The 20,788-nt window shown below is 41.5% G+C and overlaps 2 protein-coding genes across 2 annotated transcripts in view; both read right to left on the reverse strand.

Annotated features, from left to right (window-relative positions):
* The window catches only part of LOC143136509 (NACHT, LRR and PYD domains-containing protein 3-like), a 207,213-nt gene that overhangs the window by 73,447 nt on the left and 112,978 nt on the right, over window positions 1-20,788 (reverse strand). The window contains exons 2-4 of the mRNA XM_076297233.1: window positions 20,297-20,436; window positions 17,613-17,726; window positions 17,084-17,197 (exon numbers count right to left, since the gene is read on the reverse strand). Coding sequence (XP_076153348.1) covers window positions 17,084-17,197; window positions 17,613-17,726; window positions 20,297-20,436 — 368 coding nt within the window. The remainder of the gene's footprint in view (window positions 1-17,083; window positions 17,198-17,612; window positions 17,727-20,296; window positions 20,437-20,788) is intronic.
* Window positions 12,322-16,054, reverse strand: LOC143137394 (stonustoxin subunit beta-like). Its single transcript, XM_076297582.1, has 2 exons — window positions 15,890-16,054; window positions 12,322-13,955 (listed from the first exon to the last, which is right to left on the reverse strand). The coding sequence occupies exons 1-2, from the start codon at window positions 15,963-15,965 to the stop codon at window positions 13,420-13,422; spliced, it is 612 nt and encodes a 203-aa protein (XP_076153697.1). The 5' UTR covers window positions 15,966-16,054; the 3' UTR covers window positions 12,322-13,419.

Here is a 20,788-nt window from a genome sequence, read left to right on the forward strand (position 1 = left end):
TGTACTGTATCTGTGGATTAACTTACCCTCCATCAGAGTGTGTGGGGACAGGTATGATGTGTACTGTATCTGTGGATTAACTTACATTCCATCAGAGTGTGTGGGGACAGGTATGATGTGTACTGTATCTGTGGATTAACTTACCCTCCATCAGAGTGTGTGGGGACAGGTATGATGTGTACTGTATCTGTGGATTAACTTACCCTCCATCAGAGTGTGTTGGGACAGGTATGATGTGTACATGTACTGTATCTGTGGATTAACTTACCCTCCATCAGAGTGTGTTGGTTTGCTGCTTTGTTGCACACAGCTGTGTGCTGCAGACTCTGGTCTGAGTGTCTCACTGTGACCTGCAGCCTCCTCTCTCTCCTGAGAGACACTCATCCTAGCAGCAGTGGGAGAGTCTCTCTGGGAATGTACATGAGACATATGCAGCTTTACGTCTTGTTTCATGTGTCACCGCATACTATAGATTATAGCTGTAGCTACTGTAAACATGAGCCACTATCTTTGTTTTCAGTTTTCTGACAAGAAGAAGAAACAGAACAAACAGAAGATGATGAAAGAAGCACAACAAACATGCAGCTGTAACTGAACAAGAATCAGTACTGTAGTATTTTTACAAGAAGAAAGAACAAATGTCTTGAATCTTGAATAGAAATGTTAAGGTGTAGGCCTATAGGCTAAAGTAAATTCCTCAGTACAGATTAAGGTCTTTGGCCATTGTAGTCTAGTTTGCTTTATCATGACAGTTGGGTCTGGATTAAGCGCACGCTCATCCCAGGCCAGGCCCATGGGGTCAGAGGTCAAGGGTAGGGACCCTAAAAGCATGTAAGCACAATTGTCTGCTCCAGGGTTGACCCTTGAAAGACCCCAAAGGTTCCTAACATACATAATACAATACACATACTCATCCAGGTTTTTTTTTACTACAACCATCTCTTCTATTTGTTGGTGTATAGGCCTAGCTGATCCACTAAAAGGGGCAACATGTGCATGCTAAGGACAAAGGGAATATGAATACTGATCTGAAGTTGTACCCTTTATTGGGGCATCCTACTGGCAGAGAGATCATTGTCCACACACCTGCAGGCCTCCTCCAGATTTACAATACACATAATGTACTCATCCAGATTTTTTTTTTACTTCAACCATCTCTTATTTTAATACAGATCATTGTCCACACACCTGCAGGCCTCCTATGTGTCTGCCACTAACGCGGCAAGAGGCCTATGCGTTGACACTTTTCACGTTTCAGCCAATCAAATGACAGCATATCTAAACTGGTTGTACTGGATATGTAGGCTACACTTTATGAGGACGCATCGGAAGGAACGACTTCACAATAAAACAAATGATATGAATGACTTCGCTAAAGTATTGGTATGGACATCTCCTATGGCCCATATTGCAAACTTATTATACTGTATATGCCCTTGCTGGTCATAGCGCCCGTATTAGCCAGTTATGCACAACAATTTTGTACTTGATTTCATTATCTGGCCATTTCATTATGATTATCTACATTATATGTTACAATGGAGTTTAATTAAGACATATGATTTATTCAGTAGCTTATACTTAATGTTAGCAAGCAAGCACACATACAACAACCACAAGTTCATGCAACAAAACTCTAATTTGTTTATTTCAAATATCCCACATACCGAAAACACAAAGTGAATGACAATATAACACATTAAATAGTGGGTTTCCTACCTTAGACTACAAACTGTGTGCTCTTGATAAAATACAAACTTAGATGCAGAGTCATTTGTTGCATTCATAGCAGTGATTTAGCAAACTTTTCAACTGAGTCAATGTTCATGAGCAAAAAGTTTGTTTTCTTATGTTCTTTTTTATAGGTTCTTCATCTTCGAGATACAGTGCATGTGTTTGTTGTTTTATCAATAATAAAAAGCTTTCCTACATGTGGTAAATTCCTTCCCTTCAACTTTTAATAAAAAAAATAATTTAATGCAGTAATCTCAATCAAAATAAAACAACAACATAAACATAACATAGATTAATTGATATTTGAATATTCATATTTAATTTATATTTTTCATGTTTTATCCTTAACCTATAATAGTTATTTTATACAACTGGGACTCCTGAAACCGATCATTTAACTAAAGAGTTTGAGTAAAGACTACTAATGTAAGCTTAATTTGTCTACAGCATCCACATAAGGTTCTTTGTTGACACAAATTAACCTGTTTAGTTTTATGTTATGTAAAGTCTAGAATGGTTTAAGGCATTCGGTTTCCCCACAATGTTCTAGTAATGTCAACTAATTTGGGTTTACAGTGTGACTAGAACCACCCAAGTGAAAGTGTAGTCCCATTATGCCAGTCTCCTCTTATTACAAACTCCTGAAAGGGCCACAAATAGAACCCTTAATTACAAACAGACTTCAAGAGAAATATACTGAACATCGTCTACAACTCATATGAGGGGAAGGAACTCGCAGTCCTGCAGAGAACTGGATGGACTTGTTCAGTCAGCTGTGGTGATACTATCAAGAGCAAAATATCTCTCATAAATATTTAACTCTTTCCTCACACAAATGACTGACAAATTATATTACAAACTGGAATCTTCTGATCCAACCTCAAAGGTGAAAATCTAGTCCCATTGATTCAAATACCGAGAATTATTGATGTTGTCATGAATGTTTAACTCTGTCTAGAGTATCCAGGAAGAGAAAACTATAAAGAAACTATCAAAACTACTTAACAAGCTGCATCTTACAGGCATATAATTCAAAACAATAGGTAAAGTTGAACTCAGAGTTCTTTCTGTGACATTCTAATATAACAAACCACTATTTTGCTTTTATATACTATAACAGGATCAATAGTTGGATATGTATGGACACTGAGATTGCCATTCTGCTCTTACCTTAAACTGATATTAATAGGGCCACAAATAGGACTCCATACAAATATTACATTCACATGTTATATACAGTCAACTCTAAACCTCAAGAGAAATGTAATGATCATCGCAAACAACTCATATTTAGTAAACAAAGGAACTTACAGTTTAGAGTTTTATTCGCTTGTCATTTCCTGGAGTCTCAGACGCTCCGTGTGGAGAACTGGCTGGACTTGTTCTGTTTCAGGAGGTTAAGGTGTGTTGATACTACCAAGAACAAAGCAACTCATCTGGTCATGAATGTTTAACTCTTTCCTCCCCATTCATTTATGTCTCTTCTAGCCTGTTATGCTGCACATGTTCCAGCCCCGGGTCATTTACCCCCCAACATTCAAAATCATTCTTATACATCAGATTGTTATGTAGCACAGTTTAACATCATTTGAAAGTTTGGAATCAATTCATGACAATCTTCGGCGTGAATTCCCTGCTACTTGAAAACAAAGAAGATGGATGTTGCTGTTGGTGAACAGGGTGACACGAATTAAGCTTTTTTTAAGCTGGCAAAAGTTTGAACTAGCCAACTAGCTCCGCTGGTGGGAAAATGCATGGGACTCATGAGTTGTAGCTTTATCCTATTGAGTGCAGAGGGAATTTGAAAGACAACCGATTATCCCGCCCCTCGGACTGAGCACTGCGAATGGTGAGTCCCCAGACCCACCATTTTAATGTGGGTCTGGCTCATTAGGCTAGGTCTTGACCATTTTACATAGTTGCAGTCTCACAGTTCGCCACTAGGGGCACTCTTCAGCACTCTCTACACTGGCATGCCTTTGCAGTTTCCCTGTTTGCCACTAGGGGCACTCTTCAGCACTCTCTACACTGGCATGCCTTTGCAGTTTCTCTGTTTGCCACTAGAGGCACTCTTCAGCACTCTCTACACTGGCATTCCTTTGCAGTTTCTCTGTTTGCCACTAGAGGCACTCTTCAGCACTCTCTACACTGGCATGCCTTTGCAGTATACAGCTCTCCCCTAAAGGCATTCTTAATATACAAAGATGCAGTAACACAAGACAAAATAATCAAGACAAACAGACAAGGAAAATGCCTGTTTGTCTATCTATCTATGTATATAGTGAATGTCATACACATGAGTATTTCAATGTGCTTCACATAAACCACAGGTTTTCAGTGCCCCCCTGGTGGTCAGTGAAGGCATTGCTGGTAGTCTCTGACCAGGCATTTTAAATGTAGTTTCAATGTTATGATTGTGTCATTATCACACTATTTTTTTCAGTGGTGGTACTGAGGTTACTTTCTAGGACAGTTCTGTTGTGGTGTAGCAAGATAAGTTCCTTAGATATCATGCTGATGGTGTTTTAGCATTGTGTGTTTGAGTTTGAATCTCAGTGAAGTTTTTGTTCTTTTTTTTTAGTAGTTTCATTCCTACTCCAGTGTGTTTAGCTCCAGGAAATCAGAGTTCAAACATTGTATTTGCAAACTTTTAAACAACAAAGTTTAGCACCACAAGTATGTCATGCTATGTCATGGTTACATTACTCCACTGAATCAATGACGTAACTCAGCCAGTTAACACGATAGCCAGTTACCGTAGAATACCAGCGTCATGGTTACGTTACTCCACTGAGCCAGTGACGTAACTCAGTCAGTTAACACGATAGCCAGTTACCGTAGAACACCAGCGTCATGGTTACGTTACTCCACTGAGCCAGTGACGTAACTCAGTCAGTTAACACGATAGCCAGTTACCGTAGAACACCAGCGTCATGGTTACATTACTCCACTGAGACTGAAATGGTCAACTACTGTACTGTTACTTTGTCTAAAATTATACATTTGTGTAGGACTCAGTGGTGGGTAGAGTACTGAAAATCTATACTCAAGTAAAGAACAATTAAGCCTACTCCCTTAAAAAAATGACTCAAGTTAAAGTGAAAATTACCTTTTGAGAAACGTATTCAAGTGAAAGTAAAAAAGTTTGCATTTAATAAAGTAATCAAAGTACAAGTTATATTTGTATACTTTTATATTTGTAAATTGTGTGGGCACTTATCAGGCAGCTATTGTCCTATTCAAGTTTAGATTAGATTAGATTAGATTAGATTAAACTTTATAGATATTGTGCAGAGTAAGTACGTAGACAACAAAATGCAGTTTGCGTCTAACCAGAAGTGCAAAAAAGCATGTGATATACAAAGTATAGACAAGTGGTGCATAAACAGGACAAGAAATATACTGCAGTGTAGACAGTCAGTAGTATACAGTTGGATTATAGAAGATGGTTTAGAGTCATAATGTACAGCTATGTGCAGTGTGGTAACAGTATCATTGTACCAATCAGTAACATTATAAGAGTAGTAAGAATATGTGTATGTGCAGGGTGAATAGTATAGAATAGTTGTAAATAAATAGAACATTGATTGACACATTATCACACTATCACTCCTTGTTGTCCCTGTCAAGGTTGCCATGGTCGTGGAAAGTGAATGGGGAGCCATATGTAAGGTTATTTACATTACAGGAAGGGGCAGGATATGTGTAGACAACTGCCATACTAATAAAGGTTCAGTACTCGAAGCTTCAGAACATACATTATGACATACATTACTGACTACTTTTTGGGACCTTGCATAAATAAAAATGTAATTGCCTTCTGCATTAAACAAAATCAATAAAGTAAGGATTTTGGTTGTGAACGTGTCTTGTATTTGTAAAAAAATACATCAATTTTGAACGGAAATGAATGAAGAACACATTACACACACATTTCTGTGATTATTTTGAGTACGTACAGTAGCCTAGAGCAACTTTGTCTCCTCAGCCACATAGGTGAGATAGGCATTGCAGAAGGCATAGGCTATATGAGCAATCTAACAGTCTGACATGTAGTCTACTGCCAGTGTAGTGTTAGATAGATAGATAGATAATTTATTGATCCAATTCAAGGTATTTCAAGGTATTTAAGGTAAGGTGTTTATAGAAACTGTTTGAGTCAATTGACTGGGGAAGTGCTTTTACAGTAGCAAGGACATACTTTGGGACAGTGAAAGTGCTTGTGACAGTTAACAAACAGTGATGGTGCTTATGGACAATAACAGTGCTCATGGACAGGTCAGTGATGGTGCTTATGTACAATAACAGTGCTCATGGACAGGTCAGTGATGGTGCTTATGGACAGGTCAGTGATGGTGCTCGTGGACAGGTCAGTGATGGTGCTTATGGACAATAACAGTGCTCATGGACAGGTCAGTGATGGTGCTTATGTACAATAACAGTGCTCATGGACAGGTCAGTGATGGTGCTTATGGACAATAACAGTGCTCATGGACAGGTCAGTGATGGTGCTTATGTACAATAACAGTGCTCATGGACAGGTCAGTGATGGTGCTTAAGGACAATAACAGTGCTCGTGGACAGGTCAGTGATGGTGCTCGTGGACAGGTCAGTGCTCGTGGACAGGTCAGTGATGGTGCTTATGGACAATAACAGTGCTCAGTGATGGTGCTCGTGGACAGGTCAGTGATGGTGCTTATGGACAATAACAGTGCTCGTGGACAGGTCAGGGGGATATGATTGTGCTTGGTGACAAGTGTTTGTGGGAACAGAAATGAAATGTCATTTTTATTCAGAAATAGAATGTGTTCCACTGTGCCAGGGCTGAGTCTGTTTCTCCTCTTGCTGACCACTTCACCAGCTTTAGAAATAAAACCGCTCACATGGCACAGAGGAGGCTGGTGTGCACAGAATATTTGGGGCCAGCACATACAAATGAGGACAGACGTGCTTGTGCTGAGCCCAACACTGGAGTGGGTCTTCTGAGCGTGGGATGTCTGGCTCACTCAAGTACTGCTGCACCTCTACAGTGGCATTTGCAGTGGCACTTTTCACCTTCCTGCTCTCCCAAACATGTGGCTCCAGCAAATCCCATAGGCCAGTTCCTGAATGGGGACAAAAAACAGTGCATTACAAAAATACAATATAAACATGGTCATATTGACCATAGATTCATAGCTGAGGATTCAGCAGGCTCTTGTGCTTTTGGGTCAGGTGGAGTGCTGTCTCTTAAAAGAGAAGAACATTCGGCCGTGAGCCTTCTCACAGCATTTTGGGAATTCCCTGAATTGCAAAACTCCATTGTTTTGAATCGTGGATCCAGGAGAGTGGCCAGGGAGTGTTGACTGGCTGTCTCGTAGTGACTCAACCTTTCAGTCATGAGCCGCGTGAGGTTGTTGCAGAGCTGCTTAGCCATCTCACCCTTCACCTCCTGCTGTCTGGAAGTTATGGCCTCAGCATTCGCACAAGGGGAACAATTGTGGAGCCAGAGACAGTTTTTTTCTGCTGACAGCTCCACCGTTGCCTCTTTTAGGGGAGACAATGCTCCAAGGCATTCAGATATGCTCTGGTACTCAGCAGAGGTCAGAGCCGCCAAATGGGTGCACAGTGACACCACTGCAGCACCGACTGGTTCCCTCTGCTCATCCAGCCTGGACATCATGTGGTAGGTGCTGTTCCAGCGTGTGTCCACTTCCTGCACAAGCTTGTGAGTGGGCATCCCCATCTGCTGCTGGATGCTGAGGAGCCGCTCTGCTCTCTGGCCACGGTGCTGGTCCTCAAATAGGCCGCAATCTTCCTTGCCTTGCCCCTGATTTCTTCAAGAGCCGGTGTCTGGTCAGTGGCTTTCTTCACAACCAGCTTTAAAGCATGGCCAATACAAATGCTGTGTCTGACTGGCAAAATAGTCCCACATGCCATCATGTCTGCGGCACCATCAGTCACAAGGCATCTCACCTTTCCCAGAATCCCCCATTCCTCCATGACAGAAGTCTTTGTAGCAGCTATGTTGGCTGCCGTATGCCTCTCTGGGAACTTCCCCACAGATAATAAAATGGTGGACAATTTGTCATCACCATCAATGAAATGACAAGTGATGGCAAGATAAGCATCCATATGGATTGATGTCAATAGGCTATAGTTTTATCTTACTCTTTATTCATTCATTCATTCATTCATTCATCTATCCATTTATTTATCTATCTATCTATCTTCTATTTATTTATTTATTTATTTATTTATTTATTTATTTATGTATTTATTTATGTATTTATTTATTTATTTATTTATTTATTTATCCATCATCATCTGTCCTCAGCACTACTTGTGTAGTGCACACATACTCAGACCTGTCACTCATCATCGTAGGGGAGGTTTTTGGAATCATCCCCACATTATAATCATTAGCCAATCAAGGTGGTCACTTCAATCAAGCTCGTGCATAAGTAATGATGTCATCCATAGCAACAGAGCTCTTCTCTTATCTTAGGAGTTGTCACTTTTCCTTACTAAGAGTAGGTCTGATAGGCTTTGTGAATAACTTTAAAAGAGAAAACTGACCTTGTCTGCTTTAAGAGTCCTACTGTGTGTGTAAGAGTCCTGCTGTGTGTGTGTAAGAGTCATTATGTGTGTAAGAGTCATGCTGTGTGTGTGTGTGTGTGTGTGTGTGTGTGTGTGTGTATGTGTGTAAGAGTCATGCTGTGTGTGTAAGAGTTATGATGTGTGTGTGGGTGTAAGTGTCATGCTGTGTGTGTGTGTCTGTGTGTGTGTGTGTGTAAGAGTCATGATGTGTGTGTAAGAGTCCTGCTGTGTGAGTGTGTGTGTGTGTGTGTGTGTGTGTGTGTGTGTCTGTGTGTGTGTGTAAGAGTCCTGCTGTGTCTGTGTGTGTGTGTGTGTGTGTGTGTGTGTGTGTCTGTGTGTGTGTGTAAGAGTCCTGCTGTGTCTGTGTGTGTGTGTGTGTGTGTGTGTGTATAAGAGTCATGCTATGTGTGTAAGAGCCTTGCTGTGTGTGTGTGTGTGTGTGTGTGTGTGTGTGTGTGTGTGTATGTGTGTGTGTGTGTGTGTGTGTAAGAGTCATGCTGTGTGTGTGTGTGTAAGAGTCATGCTGTGTGTATGTGTGTGTAAGAGTCAGCATTCAGTCGAGAAATGTTCAGAGTGTGTTTTCAGCTGTCTGAGGAGAGGTCACATGAGCAGGGAATGTGACAACCGTGGGGGCCTACTGGTTAGGAAATCTCTGGATACGGACAGCTCTTATCAGTCACATTACAGTTCAGTTCAGTTAATTTCTTTGTCTCAAATGGGCAATTTGATTGCAGACAGGATCACATACCACACAACAATAGACACATCCCACTACAATACAGACAGATATGCACAAAATAATAATTTGGTTGTGATAAATAGGTCTGACGATGCCTAAAAAGATGAGTCAGTAAAGCCAAGATAAAATTTCAGTAAATAAAATATAAGAGGAAGTGGATGGAGGGGGGGGGGGGGGGTTGTGGGCAGCCGTGGCCCACTGGTTAGCACTCTGGACTTGTAACTGGAGGGTTGCCGGTTCGAGCCCCGACCAGTGGGCCGCGGCTGAAGTGCCCTTGAGCAAGGCACCTAACCCCTCACTGCTCCCCGAGTTTCACTATAATATAAAAGTAAATGTAATACATATATATATATAAAAGTAAAAAAAGTAAATATAATATAATATAAGTAAATACAATATAAAAGGAGGTAAAAGTGGATACAGGGGGGGGTAGTCACTAAATGGTCTATCTTTGACTGTTGTTACTGTCTGAAGGAGAGGAGAAAAGCCTCACCTTATTGCACACACAAACCCTCACTTTTTACGCACGCACATACACACGCACGCACGCACACATACACACAGTAAGACTGTGAGATACCTTCATGTCATGTGTGTGGCACCACTAAACAGCTATATAAGCTATCTTTGTTTTGCAGGGATTGTAATATACATTTCAGTCAAGACTACTTAGTTAATTAGTCCAGATAGTTAAATACTATTTGTAATGCATAATGTTTCATTTGGTGGTATGGGTCTGTTCTGGGAGCCCCCTGCCCTTTCACGTGTAAACATGAAAAGCCTAAGACAGAGAGAGCAGCCAGATAAATGCAGCAACTAGACATTGATAAGGCAGATGAGGAGGAGATGGGGTACAGAACAGAGCAGACATCAATGCAGCAACTAGACATTGATAAGGCAGATGAGGAGGAGATGGGGTACAGAACAGAGCAGGCATCAATGCAGCAACTAGACATTGATAAGGCAGATGTGTGAGGAGAAGATGGGGTGGAGGTGGGGTACAGAACAGAGCAGGCATCGTCAACACTAAACAACCTCAAAGCTTTCACAGTTCTGCAGAGATTGTAATGAACATTGGTGGTAGAATTGTAGTGTTCTTACACAAGGAATGGCAATAGTTATACGGAACTGATGTTGGGTTTATCTTACTGTTACGCCCAGAAGGGGAAATAAGATGGAGGAGGTATGGAGTAGTCTAGCAAGCGTGAACTGTGGCCTGCCTGAACTAACGCTATACTCCAATGGTGGTAGAATTGTAGTGTTCTTACACAAGGAATGGCAATAGTCATACGGAACAGTTGTTGGGTGTATCTTACCCTGGTTGCTGCATGAGGTAGCACTGTTCCCCATCAGAACTGTGTTTGATCGATCTCCTTCTGTGAACTGTCTGTGTGTTTGCAGCTCTGGGCCCAGAGGAAGGCGGTAAAAGGGACTTGGTAAGTAGCGTTAAGAGAACCCAGGCCATCTGTACTGAAAAAGCTCAAACAATATCAGTTATTAGATTTGATTAGATTAGATTCAACTTTATTGTCATTTAGCAGAGTACAGGTACAGAGCCAATGAAATGTAGTTGACATCCAACCGGAAGTGCAAAGAAGCATTAAGTACCAAGTGCAGGTAGAGTATAGCTGTGTAGACAATAGAGATTAATAATGTACAGTGTATAGTTGGATAAATACAGGTTTCCAGATGACATGTCTACAGAGATAAATAGAGTATATATGTAGAGTATAAATAGACATTCTATATAACTAATATATATATATATATATAACATAATCTTGCACCCTCTTATCTTTCAAGCCTCCTGACCCCTTACCAACCTACCCGCACCTTACGCTCCACTGATGCCCACCCGCAACCTACCCGCACCTTACGCTCCACTGATGCCCACCTCCTATCCACCCCCACTGCACATCTCCGTTCCATGGGTGACAGGGCTTTTAGCGTGGCTGGCCCCAAACTCTGGAACTCCCTTCCACTCCCACAAACTCTGTGATTAATTAATCTGAATTAATCGCATGCATCCATTTTTGCTATGAACATAATTATCTTAAAATCAATTTTGGCAGATGAGTGAATCAATGAAGAGCCAAACCAACATTATACAACAACATTATAGACTTTAAAGTTCAACGTCTCTCTTTTATTATAATTTCCCCTCTGGCTCAGGCATCAGCGTAGTTCCTGGTGTCAGATTTTTAGTATGATGCAAATGACTGAAGTTACTACTCACTGTCAATGGCATGTGCAGAGTAAGCTACCCTAACACCAAGGTAATGTGTGGTATACCCCCCATGATTTATCCTTTTTTTTGGCCATTCAAACATGTTGTAGATTTTTGTTCACATAATTATTAGGTTGTTACCTTTTCTATCCAGTAGGTGGCAGTCCAGGATAAGAGAACGCAGGGCTCTGAGAAAACGAGACAAAAAAAGCAGCATTGCCTACAAGTGCGAATCGAAATGCAATGTGTGAAGTTATTGGAATGGAAATAAATGTAACCACCTTCAACATACTTTTGAAGACATTTTGTTTCAAGTGTGCAACAAATGTAGTCAATTTAGTAAGGGAGTTTGTCGGTTAGTTAGTTAGTCAGTCGTAGGGTAGGCCTATAGGCTAAGCAAACAATACGCTACGTTAGGAAAGTAACTAACAAGGCTGGCAGCTAGCATTATCATCATCAAGAGGTGTGCTAACTTGTGGGCCTACCTCCAGATTGCTTTGCATTGAGGTGATACCAGAGCCAGGCTACCTATTAAACATGCTCTGGTGATATTTCAGACTTGACGAACTCCCATGGTAGGCAACGGGAATTCCTTACTGCAGAAATAGTAGATTGATGCTCCTGTCAACAGGATTAGTATGGGCGTTCTTCTTAACGTAGGCTACACGTTTCATTCAAAGCAGCTTTCTCGTCTGCGTCCTTCAGTCACTATAGCCACACTGCACTGTGTCAAATGTCACCACGAAATGTGATTAAGCAGCTTTATTTTCTTTAATGCCTTAATATTTCTGTAATTAATTAATCAAAGTTAATGTGCTATTTTGACAGCCCTAGTTATTATACTACTGCAATACACTAATCTGGTACAGTGTTGCACTGAATAGAGAGATGATCGATCTTGGTGGTCAATGCATGCCATGTCCAACTACAGAAAAAGGAAGTTTGAAGAAAAGAAAGAAATCACAAAATAAAAATCACATGCTCTGTTTTGGTATGGCATAGAAAACAATTAAACAAATCAACTGACAACAGGTTCATCACATCTCCTTTCAGAATCTTTATTCAGACATTTAAAAGTCAGAAACACATTTTATTTACATATTTTAAGTCAGAAAAACAAGCATGTTTTTTCTATGTCAACACATACTGTATATAGAACCACTGACACCTCAGATCAGAAAATACTTTTTCAAAGAAATTCAACAAATAACTAAACTTTAGGGAGAACATAATACATCATGTTGTTGTTGTTGAAACATTCTCATAATCCACACACTCATTTTTAGGAGAAGAGCATAATATAAAGAAAGCAATATCAGCATTTGTTTAGTTTCATCAGAACAGTAATTATATAACTGAAAATACATATCAATATCTAAACAGCATCTCAGCATTACACATGTGTATGAACAGGAGTGTGTGTGACTGGTGTTCCTGCAGTTCTTTATACAGTCTATGGGCCAAAGCTGGAGCTAATGCCATAGCAACAAGCCCTGCTCCACTGCCAGGGCCACAGATCAACAGAATGGATGTTGCTACGGTTACGTGGTTACTGCGGAATGTTGGAGTGACTGACTTGATGAATTTAAGTCTGAATTTTGGCAGTTTGTTAAATAGAAAGCAGTGTTAAACAAACCACACACACACACACACACACACACGCGCACACACACACACACACGCTATATTAGCTTGATGTGTGTGATATGCTAGATCTGATGCAAAGCAAAAATACCCTCTTTACTAAAGTTGTTTGTAAAAGAGCTTCTTGTGCCTACAAGCCTGTATTACATTACAGTGTCATACAAACCACACACACACACACAAATCTGAAAATCAGCCCAAAGGAGAATGAGAGACAGAGAGAAAGAGGAAGCGAAGGGACTGAGGGTAGATAGTAGAAAGAGAGAAAGAGAGAGAGGGAGAGTGGGGGGGGGGGTGGAGGAGAGGAGGGGGAAAGAAAGAGAAATAGAGAGACAACATACAAACACACACACACACACTGAATTAGAGAGAGAGAGAGTGAGAGAGAAAAAGGTTGTAAAGGTAGATGTACCTATTGGACAAGAGAGAGAGAGGGAGAGGGAGAGAGAGACAGAGAGAGAGAGAGAGAAAGGGTGGATGTACCTATTGGACGAGCTCATGTGATCTTGCACAGGGACACCTCACCCCAAACCCAAAACCCTGGATAGAGGGGCTCAGTGAATGTGGAGTGGAACGTGTGCAGGTGGGTGAGTGTGTCAGTGGAGACGCTGTAGAAGGACAGAGTGCCGGCCGGCCAGTCCAGGTAAACTCCTACTGTTCTGGAGCGGGAGGAGGGGGCAGGTATGTCAGTGCGTTTCTTATTGTGGTAGACAGAGTAACTGTGATCAGAGTAGCAGATCAGACTCCAGGACTTGGCATTCCGTCCCATTATGACGTCATCACTGCCCCCTTTCCTCTTGATGCTTTTATAGGCCACAGATATACGAGCTCCATCATCTCCACTCCACTCAGCCTCCCAGTAGCAGCGTCCAGTCAGACCCTCTCTACACAACACCTGAGGCCAGGAGTCAAATCTCTCTGGGTGTTCAGGATACGGCTGCTGCTTATACACACGTGTCACCTTTCTGTTCCCCTCAGAGAGAGAGAGATTTCTGTGTGCTGTGTTTGGGTCCAGTGTGAGATCACAGGCATCTGCAGACAAGAGGAGAGAACATGAGAACACACACACACACACACACACACACACACACACATACAGAGATAACATGAGAACACACACACACACACACATACAGAGATAACATGAGAACACACACACACCATATCAACACAAACAAACAAACAAACACACACAGTATGTCAATACAAACACACGCCCACATACACATACAGAGATAACATCCTCATCAGAATATGGGGAACACACACACACACACACACACATATGCAGACAAGAGGAGTGGGTGGAATGGGAACACACACTCCTACTCAATCTACCAATACGCACAACTACTCAATCTACCCACACACACACACAAACACACACACTCTTACTCAATCTACCAACACACACACCTACTCAATCTACCCACACAGTATGTCAATACAAACACACGCCCACACACCTAAACAACACACACACACACACACACACACACACTCCCACTCAATCTACCAACTCACACACACACACACACACACACACACACACACATTCCTACTCAATCTACCAACACACACACACACACACACACACACACACACACACTCCTACTCAATCTACCAACACACACACACACACACACACACACACACACACACTCCTACTCAATTTACCAACACACACACCTACTCAATCTAACAATACACAGACACACACACTCCTACTCAATCTACCAACACACACACACACACACACTCCCACTCAATCTACCAACTCACACACACACACACACACACACACACACACACAATCCTACTCAATCTACCAACACACACACCTACTCAATCTACCAACACACACACACACACACACACTCCTATTCAATCTACCAACACACACCTACTCAATCTACCAACACACATACACACACACACACACACACTCCTACTCAATCTACCAAACACACACACACACACACACACACACACACACACACTCCTACTCAATCTACCAACACACACACACACTCCTACCCAATCTACCAACACACACACACACACACACACACACACACACACACACACACACACACACTCCTACTCAATCTACCAACACACACACACACACAGACACACACACACACTCCTACTCAATCTACCAACACACACACCTACTCAATCTACCAACACACACACACACACACACACACACACACACACACACACACACTTCTACCCAATCTACCAACACACACACACTCCTACTCAATCTACCAACTCACACACACACACACACACAAACAATCCTACTCAATCTACCAACACACACACCTACTCAATCTACCAACACACACACACACTCCTACTCAATCTACCAACACACACACACACACACACACACTCCTACTCAATCTACCAACACACACACACACACACACACACACACACACACTCCTACCCAATCTACAAACACACACAGACACACACACACACACACACTCCTACTCAATCTACCAACACACACACATACACACACACACACAAACACACACACACACACACACACAAACACACACACTCCTACTCAATCTACCAACACACACTCCTACTCAATCTACCAACACACACACCTACTCAATCTACCAACACACACACACACACACACTTCTACCCAATCTGCCAACACACACACACACACACTTCTACCCAATCTACCAACACACACACACACACACATACACACACACACACTCCTACTCAATCTACCAACACACACACCTACTCAATGTACCAACACACACACACACACACACACACACACACACACACACACACACACACACTTCTACACAATCTACCAACACACATACACACACACACAAACACATACACACTCTTACTCAATCTACCAACACACAATCTACCAACACAATAAACAATAATAAAAAAGAAAAAGAACTTACATCTCAGCAAACGTGGTCGTGCTCTGTCTAAAGAAGCATGGTCAGTTCTGTAAGAAAAGCAAAATGTCAGAAACATGTACCATTTGACAGATGTCAACACTGCTGATTTTCTATTTGTGCCACCTGTGAAATGTAAGGTGATTTATTATCCCACAGAAAAGTCTGCTGCCATATATAAACTCTCATATGTGCAGGGGAGATGTGTAGTGGGCTGATAATAACTCTCATATGTGCAGGGGAGATGTGTAGTGGGCTGATAATAACTCATATGTGCAGGGGAGACGTGTAGTGGGCTGATAATAACTCATATGTGCAGGGGAGATGTGTAGTGGGTTAATAATAACTCATATGTGCAGGGGAGACGTGCAGTGGGCTGATAATAACTCTCATATGTGCATGGGAGACGTGTAGTGGGCTGATAATAACTCTCATATGTGCAGGGGAGACGTGTAGTGGGCTGATAATAACTCATATGTGCAGGGGAGATGTGTAGTGGGCTGATAATAACTCTCATGTGTGCAGGGGAGACGTGCAGTGGGCTGATAATAACTCTCATGTGTGCAGGGGAGATGTGTAGTGGGCTGATAATAACTCTCATGTGTGCAGGGGAGATGTGTAGTGGGCTGATAATAACTCATTTTACTGAAAGGTAATAACTCTAGTTCTCAAAAGCCCTCGAAAATAAAATATTACAGTGTGTGGTGGGTCCTCCTCACATGGAAGATCTAACGTTCAGTTTCAGTGAGCAAATAGCCCTGTTGAGAGAAACTAGAGGAGCGTTCTAATTCGGCAGAGATGGTAGAGAAAGTGCGCATTTACAAGGCTTGTCAATTTTATGAGCTAGCCTAGAAGCAATTTTGCATAGCTCGGGTAGGCTAAGCTATGTGTAGAAAAAAAATATTCCGTAGTATTTCAGTCAATCTTAGTATGCTACAAAGGCACAGAAGTTCCTGTAGGTGGCAATAACACATTCTACTTGTTTGCCAAATAAATGAAAAGCAATTTGAAATCAATGTATTCACTCTTACTGTATCAAAATCTCACCTTTCCCCAGAGATGGTGTTAATGATGTGCTTAAAGTCAAGTCAATTCTTTCAGTTTGTGCACGATTACATGATATAACTATACTAATATATATTTAATAATTTTAATATATTTCATATGACTGATATGACATGTCTGATGACTACTCACATTAGACCTGATGGAACTGGTTCACTGCTGAAGGTGGGCATATGGCCCATGGACTGATCACTCTTCATGGACACACAGCTGGGCACTGGAGATGGAGGTCTGTGTGTCTGTGGGCTGGTTACATAAGGAGACGCAAGAAACTAATTAACATCAACTCATCCCTCTGCAGAGTGATTTGTTCACATTCAGTAATATTACAACAATACATGATCTATTTTAGTCTCTCTCTATCTCTCACACACACACACACACACACACACACACACACACACACACACACACACACACACACACACACACACACACACACACACACACACACACACACACACACACACACAATAAAGTGTATTCCTACTAGCATTTCCCATAGTTTTCTATAACATATACATCTCTACATGGTGTCCACCATTTAGGAGAGGTTAGTGCTTTCCATCTCATCCATCCAATTTCCTGTTTGTGTGTGTGTGTGTGTGTGAGAGAGAGAGTGTAACATTTCTTATGACTGACATGTCTGATGACTACTCACTTTAGACCTGATTTAACTGGTTCACTGCCGAATACGGGCATATGTCCCTTGGACTGATCACTCTTCATCGACACATAGCTGGGCACTGGAGATGGAGGTCTGTGAGTCTGTGAGCTGGTTACATAAAGAGACAAGAACCTGAGCTGCACTCTAAAAGTTGCCGTTAATTTACACAGGCTCACAGTGTTGTAGTGCCGTTTATTCACAGGTTCACAGTGGTGTAGTGCCGTTAATTTACACAGGTTCACAGTGGTCTAGGCAACCTGCTGTAATCATGGCAGTCTATGGAGTTTGCCACTTCACAGTAGTGCACTGTTAAAGGAGAATTCCGGTGTGATATTGACCTAAAGTGTGTTGAAACATGATACCGAGTGTGAACGTATGTCTCATAGCCCATCTCGGCTTGTCCCCTGCACTCCAAAATCTGGCGCTAGTTAGCCGATGCTACCAACAGCTTTTTCAATTGTGGTGCTTCGGCATCGGGCTAGCCATGCAAATAAATCACTGTTTTACACCATTTACGAGGCTCAATGTATCTCCACACTTCATTGGTAGACTACCGAAGGCCCTGACATTTAAAACGAGACATTAAGAACTTTTAAAAAGCACTGGTAGTTTACTTACAAGACGATTTATACAGACAGTATCTTCACGAAGTTTAGCGTTTGCAGCCATCTTGAATTTAGTCACGATAAGTCGAGTGACGAGTAAGAATGAACAGGTATGATAAGGGATCAGATTCCAAAAATAATTCAGTGGAAATGCATGGATTCCAGTTTCTTCCAGTAGCAGCAACTGGAATCCATGCATTTCCACTGAATTATTTTTGCCCGATGCCGAAGCCGAAGCACCACAATTGAAAAAGCTGTTGGTAGCATCGACTAACTAGCGCCAGATTTTGGAGTGCAGGGGACAAGCCGAGATGGGCTATGAGACATACGTTCACACTCGGTATCATGTTTCAACACACTTTAGGTCAATATCACACCGGAATTCTCCTTTAAAATAACAGGAAAATAATGGCAACCCTACTGCCAGTTATTTATTTAACAGGGACATATTTTAGAGTGTAGATAAACTCATTCCTCTGTGGAGTGATATGTACATTTCTTTACACTTACAATTAAATCAGCAATACATATAGTTAAGAACAAAATTATTCATACCCCTGGCAATCATTGATTTAATGTTGTTTTTCTCTTGACCAATATGATTGTTCTGACTGAAAATGACACTGCCACATGCCAAACGGTTGTAAGACAATGTGGTAGAAACATGGAATCATTCTTGACTCAAAACCCAGATTGCTGTTAAAAAGGTGCAGTGTAGAATCATTGTGGAGACATGGAGAGGCTTGGTAGGTATTATAAGAACCATTTTGAGAGCTGTGAATGCAAATAAAGATGTGTCCATTGATTATTTAAAAAGGGGTATGAATAATTTTGGACACGCCATTTTTCATAAAAATATTAAAACAAGATAGAATGCTTCTTTTTTGATTCCATGTTTCTACCACATTGTCATACAACCTTTTGGCATGTGGCAGTGCCATTTTCAGTCAGAACAAACATTAAAGAGAAAATCAACATTGAATCAATATTTGCCAGAGGTATGAATAATTTTGTTCTTAACTGTACTTCATTGTAGAATGTATTTTTCTCTATCTCCTAACCTAATATTTTTTATCAGGGTTATTAGAAATTCAGAATATAGTCTGCATATTCCTCTGTACAGATTCTACGCCAGAAAAGGACACTTTACATTTAACTGTAATCATGGCAGTCTATGGAGTCACTTCTAGCATTTTGGTGGAGAACTGCAGACCTCCACAGACACAGCTACACACACAGACCAACGCACAACTACAAAAGGTTCACAGCTACACACACAGACCAACACACAACTACAAAAGGTTCACAGCTAGACAGACAGACCAACGCACAACTACAAAAGGTTCACAGCTACAAACACAGACCAACACACAACTACAAAAGGTTCACAGCTAGACAGACAGACCAACGCACAACTACAAAAGGTTAACAGCTACAAACACAGACCAACTCACAACTACAAAATGTTCACAGCGGTGTAGACAACTTGTAGCGTGGCTACACATTACGCTAAATCAGACTTTACTGCTATTGCATTCTATTTTACCTGCTGCTCCCATGAACATCTGGATTTATTTGAACAGTTTAAGAAGGTTATTGACAACAGATAAGGAACCAAATCTTTTTCTTTTAGAAAATGAGGTACAAATCAACACCAGAGAAGAACAGAGGGGGTTTTAGGACAGGTATGATGTGTACTGTATCTGTGGATTAATTTACCCTCCATCAGAGTGTGTGGGAACAGGTATGATGCGTACTGTATCTGTGGATTAACTTACCCTCCATCAGAGTGTGTGGGGACAGGTATGATGTGTAGTGTATCTGTGGATTAACTTACCCTCCACCAGAGTGTGTGGGGACAGGTATGATGTGTACTGTATCTGTGGATTCACTTACCCTCCATCAGAGTGTGTGGGGACAGGTATGATGTGTACTGTATCTGTGGATTCACTTACCCTCCACCAGAGTGTGTGGGGACAGGTATGATGTGTACTGTATCTGTGGATTCACTTACCCTCCATCAGAGTGTGTGGGGACAGGTATGATGTGTACTGTATCTGTGGATTCACTTACCCTCCATCAGAGTGTGTTGGTTTGCTGCTTTGTTGCACACAGCTGTGTGCTGCAGACTCTGGTCTGAGTGTCTCACTGTGACCTGCAGCCTCCTCTCTCTCCTGAGAGACACTCATCCTAGCAGCAGTGGGAGAGTCTCTCTGGGAATGTACATGAGACATATGCAGCTTTACGTCTTGTTTCATGTGTCACCGCATACTATAGATTATAGCTGTAGCTAAACATGAGCCACTATCTTTGTTTTCAGTATTCTGACAAGATGAAGACACAGAACAAACAGAAGATGATGAAAGAAGCACAACAAACATGCAGCTGTAACTGAACAAGAATCAGTACTGTAGTATTTTTACAAGAAGAAAGAACAAATGTCTGGAATCTTGAATAGAAATGTTAAGGTGTAGTTGGCCAATAGGCTAAAGTAAATTCCTCAGTACAGATTAAGGTCTTTGGCCACTGTAGTCTAGTTTGCTTTATCATGACAGTTGGGTCTGG

The sequence above is a fragment of the Alosa pseudoharengus genome, unplaced genomic scaffold, assembly GCF_046254945.1.
Source record: "Alosa pseudoharengus isolate Yale_2024_CS ecotype anadromous, Long Island Sound unplaced genomic scaffold, YU_APseudo_1.1 YU_APseudo_1.1_scf_1, whole genome shotgun sequence".
Classification (NCBI taxonomy): Eukaryota; Metazoa; Chordata; class Actinopteri; order Clupeiformes; family Clupeidae; genus Alosa; species Alosa pseudoharengus.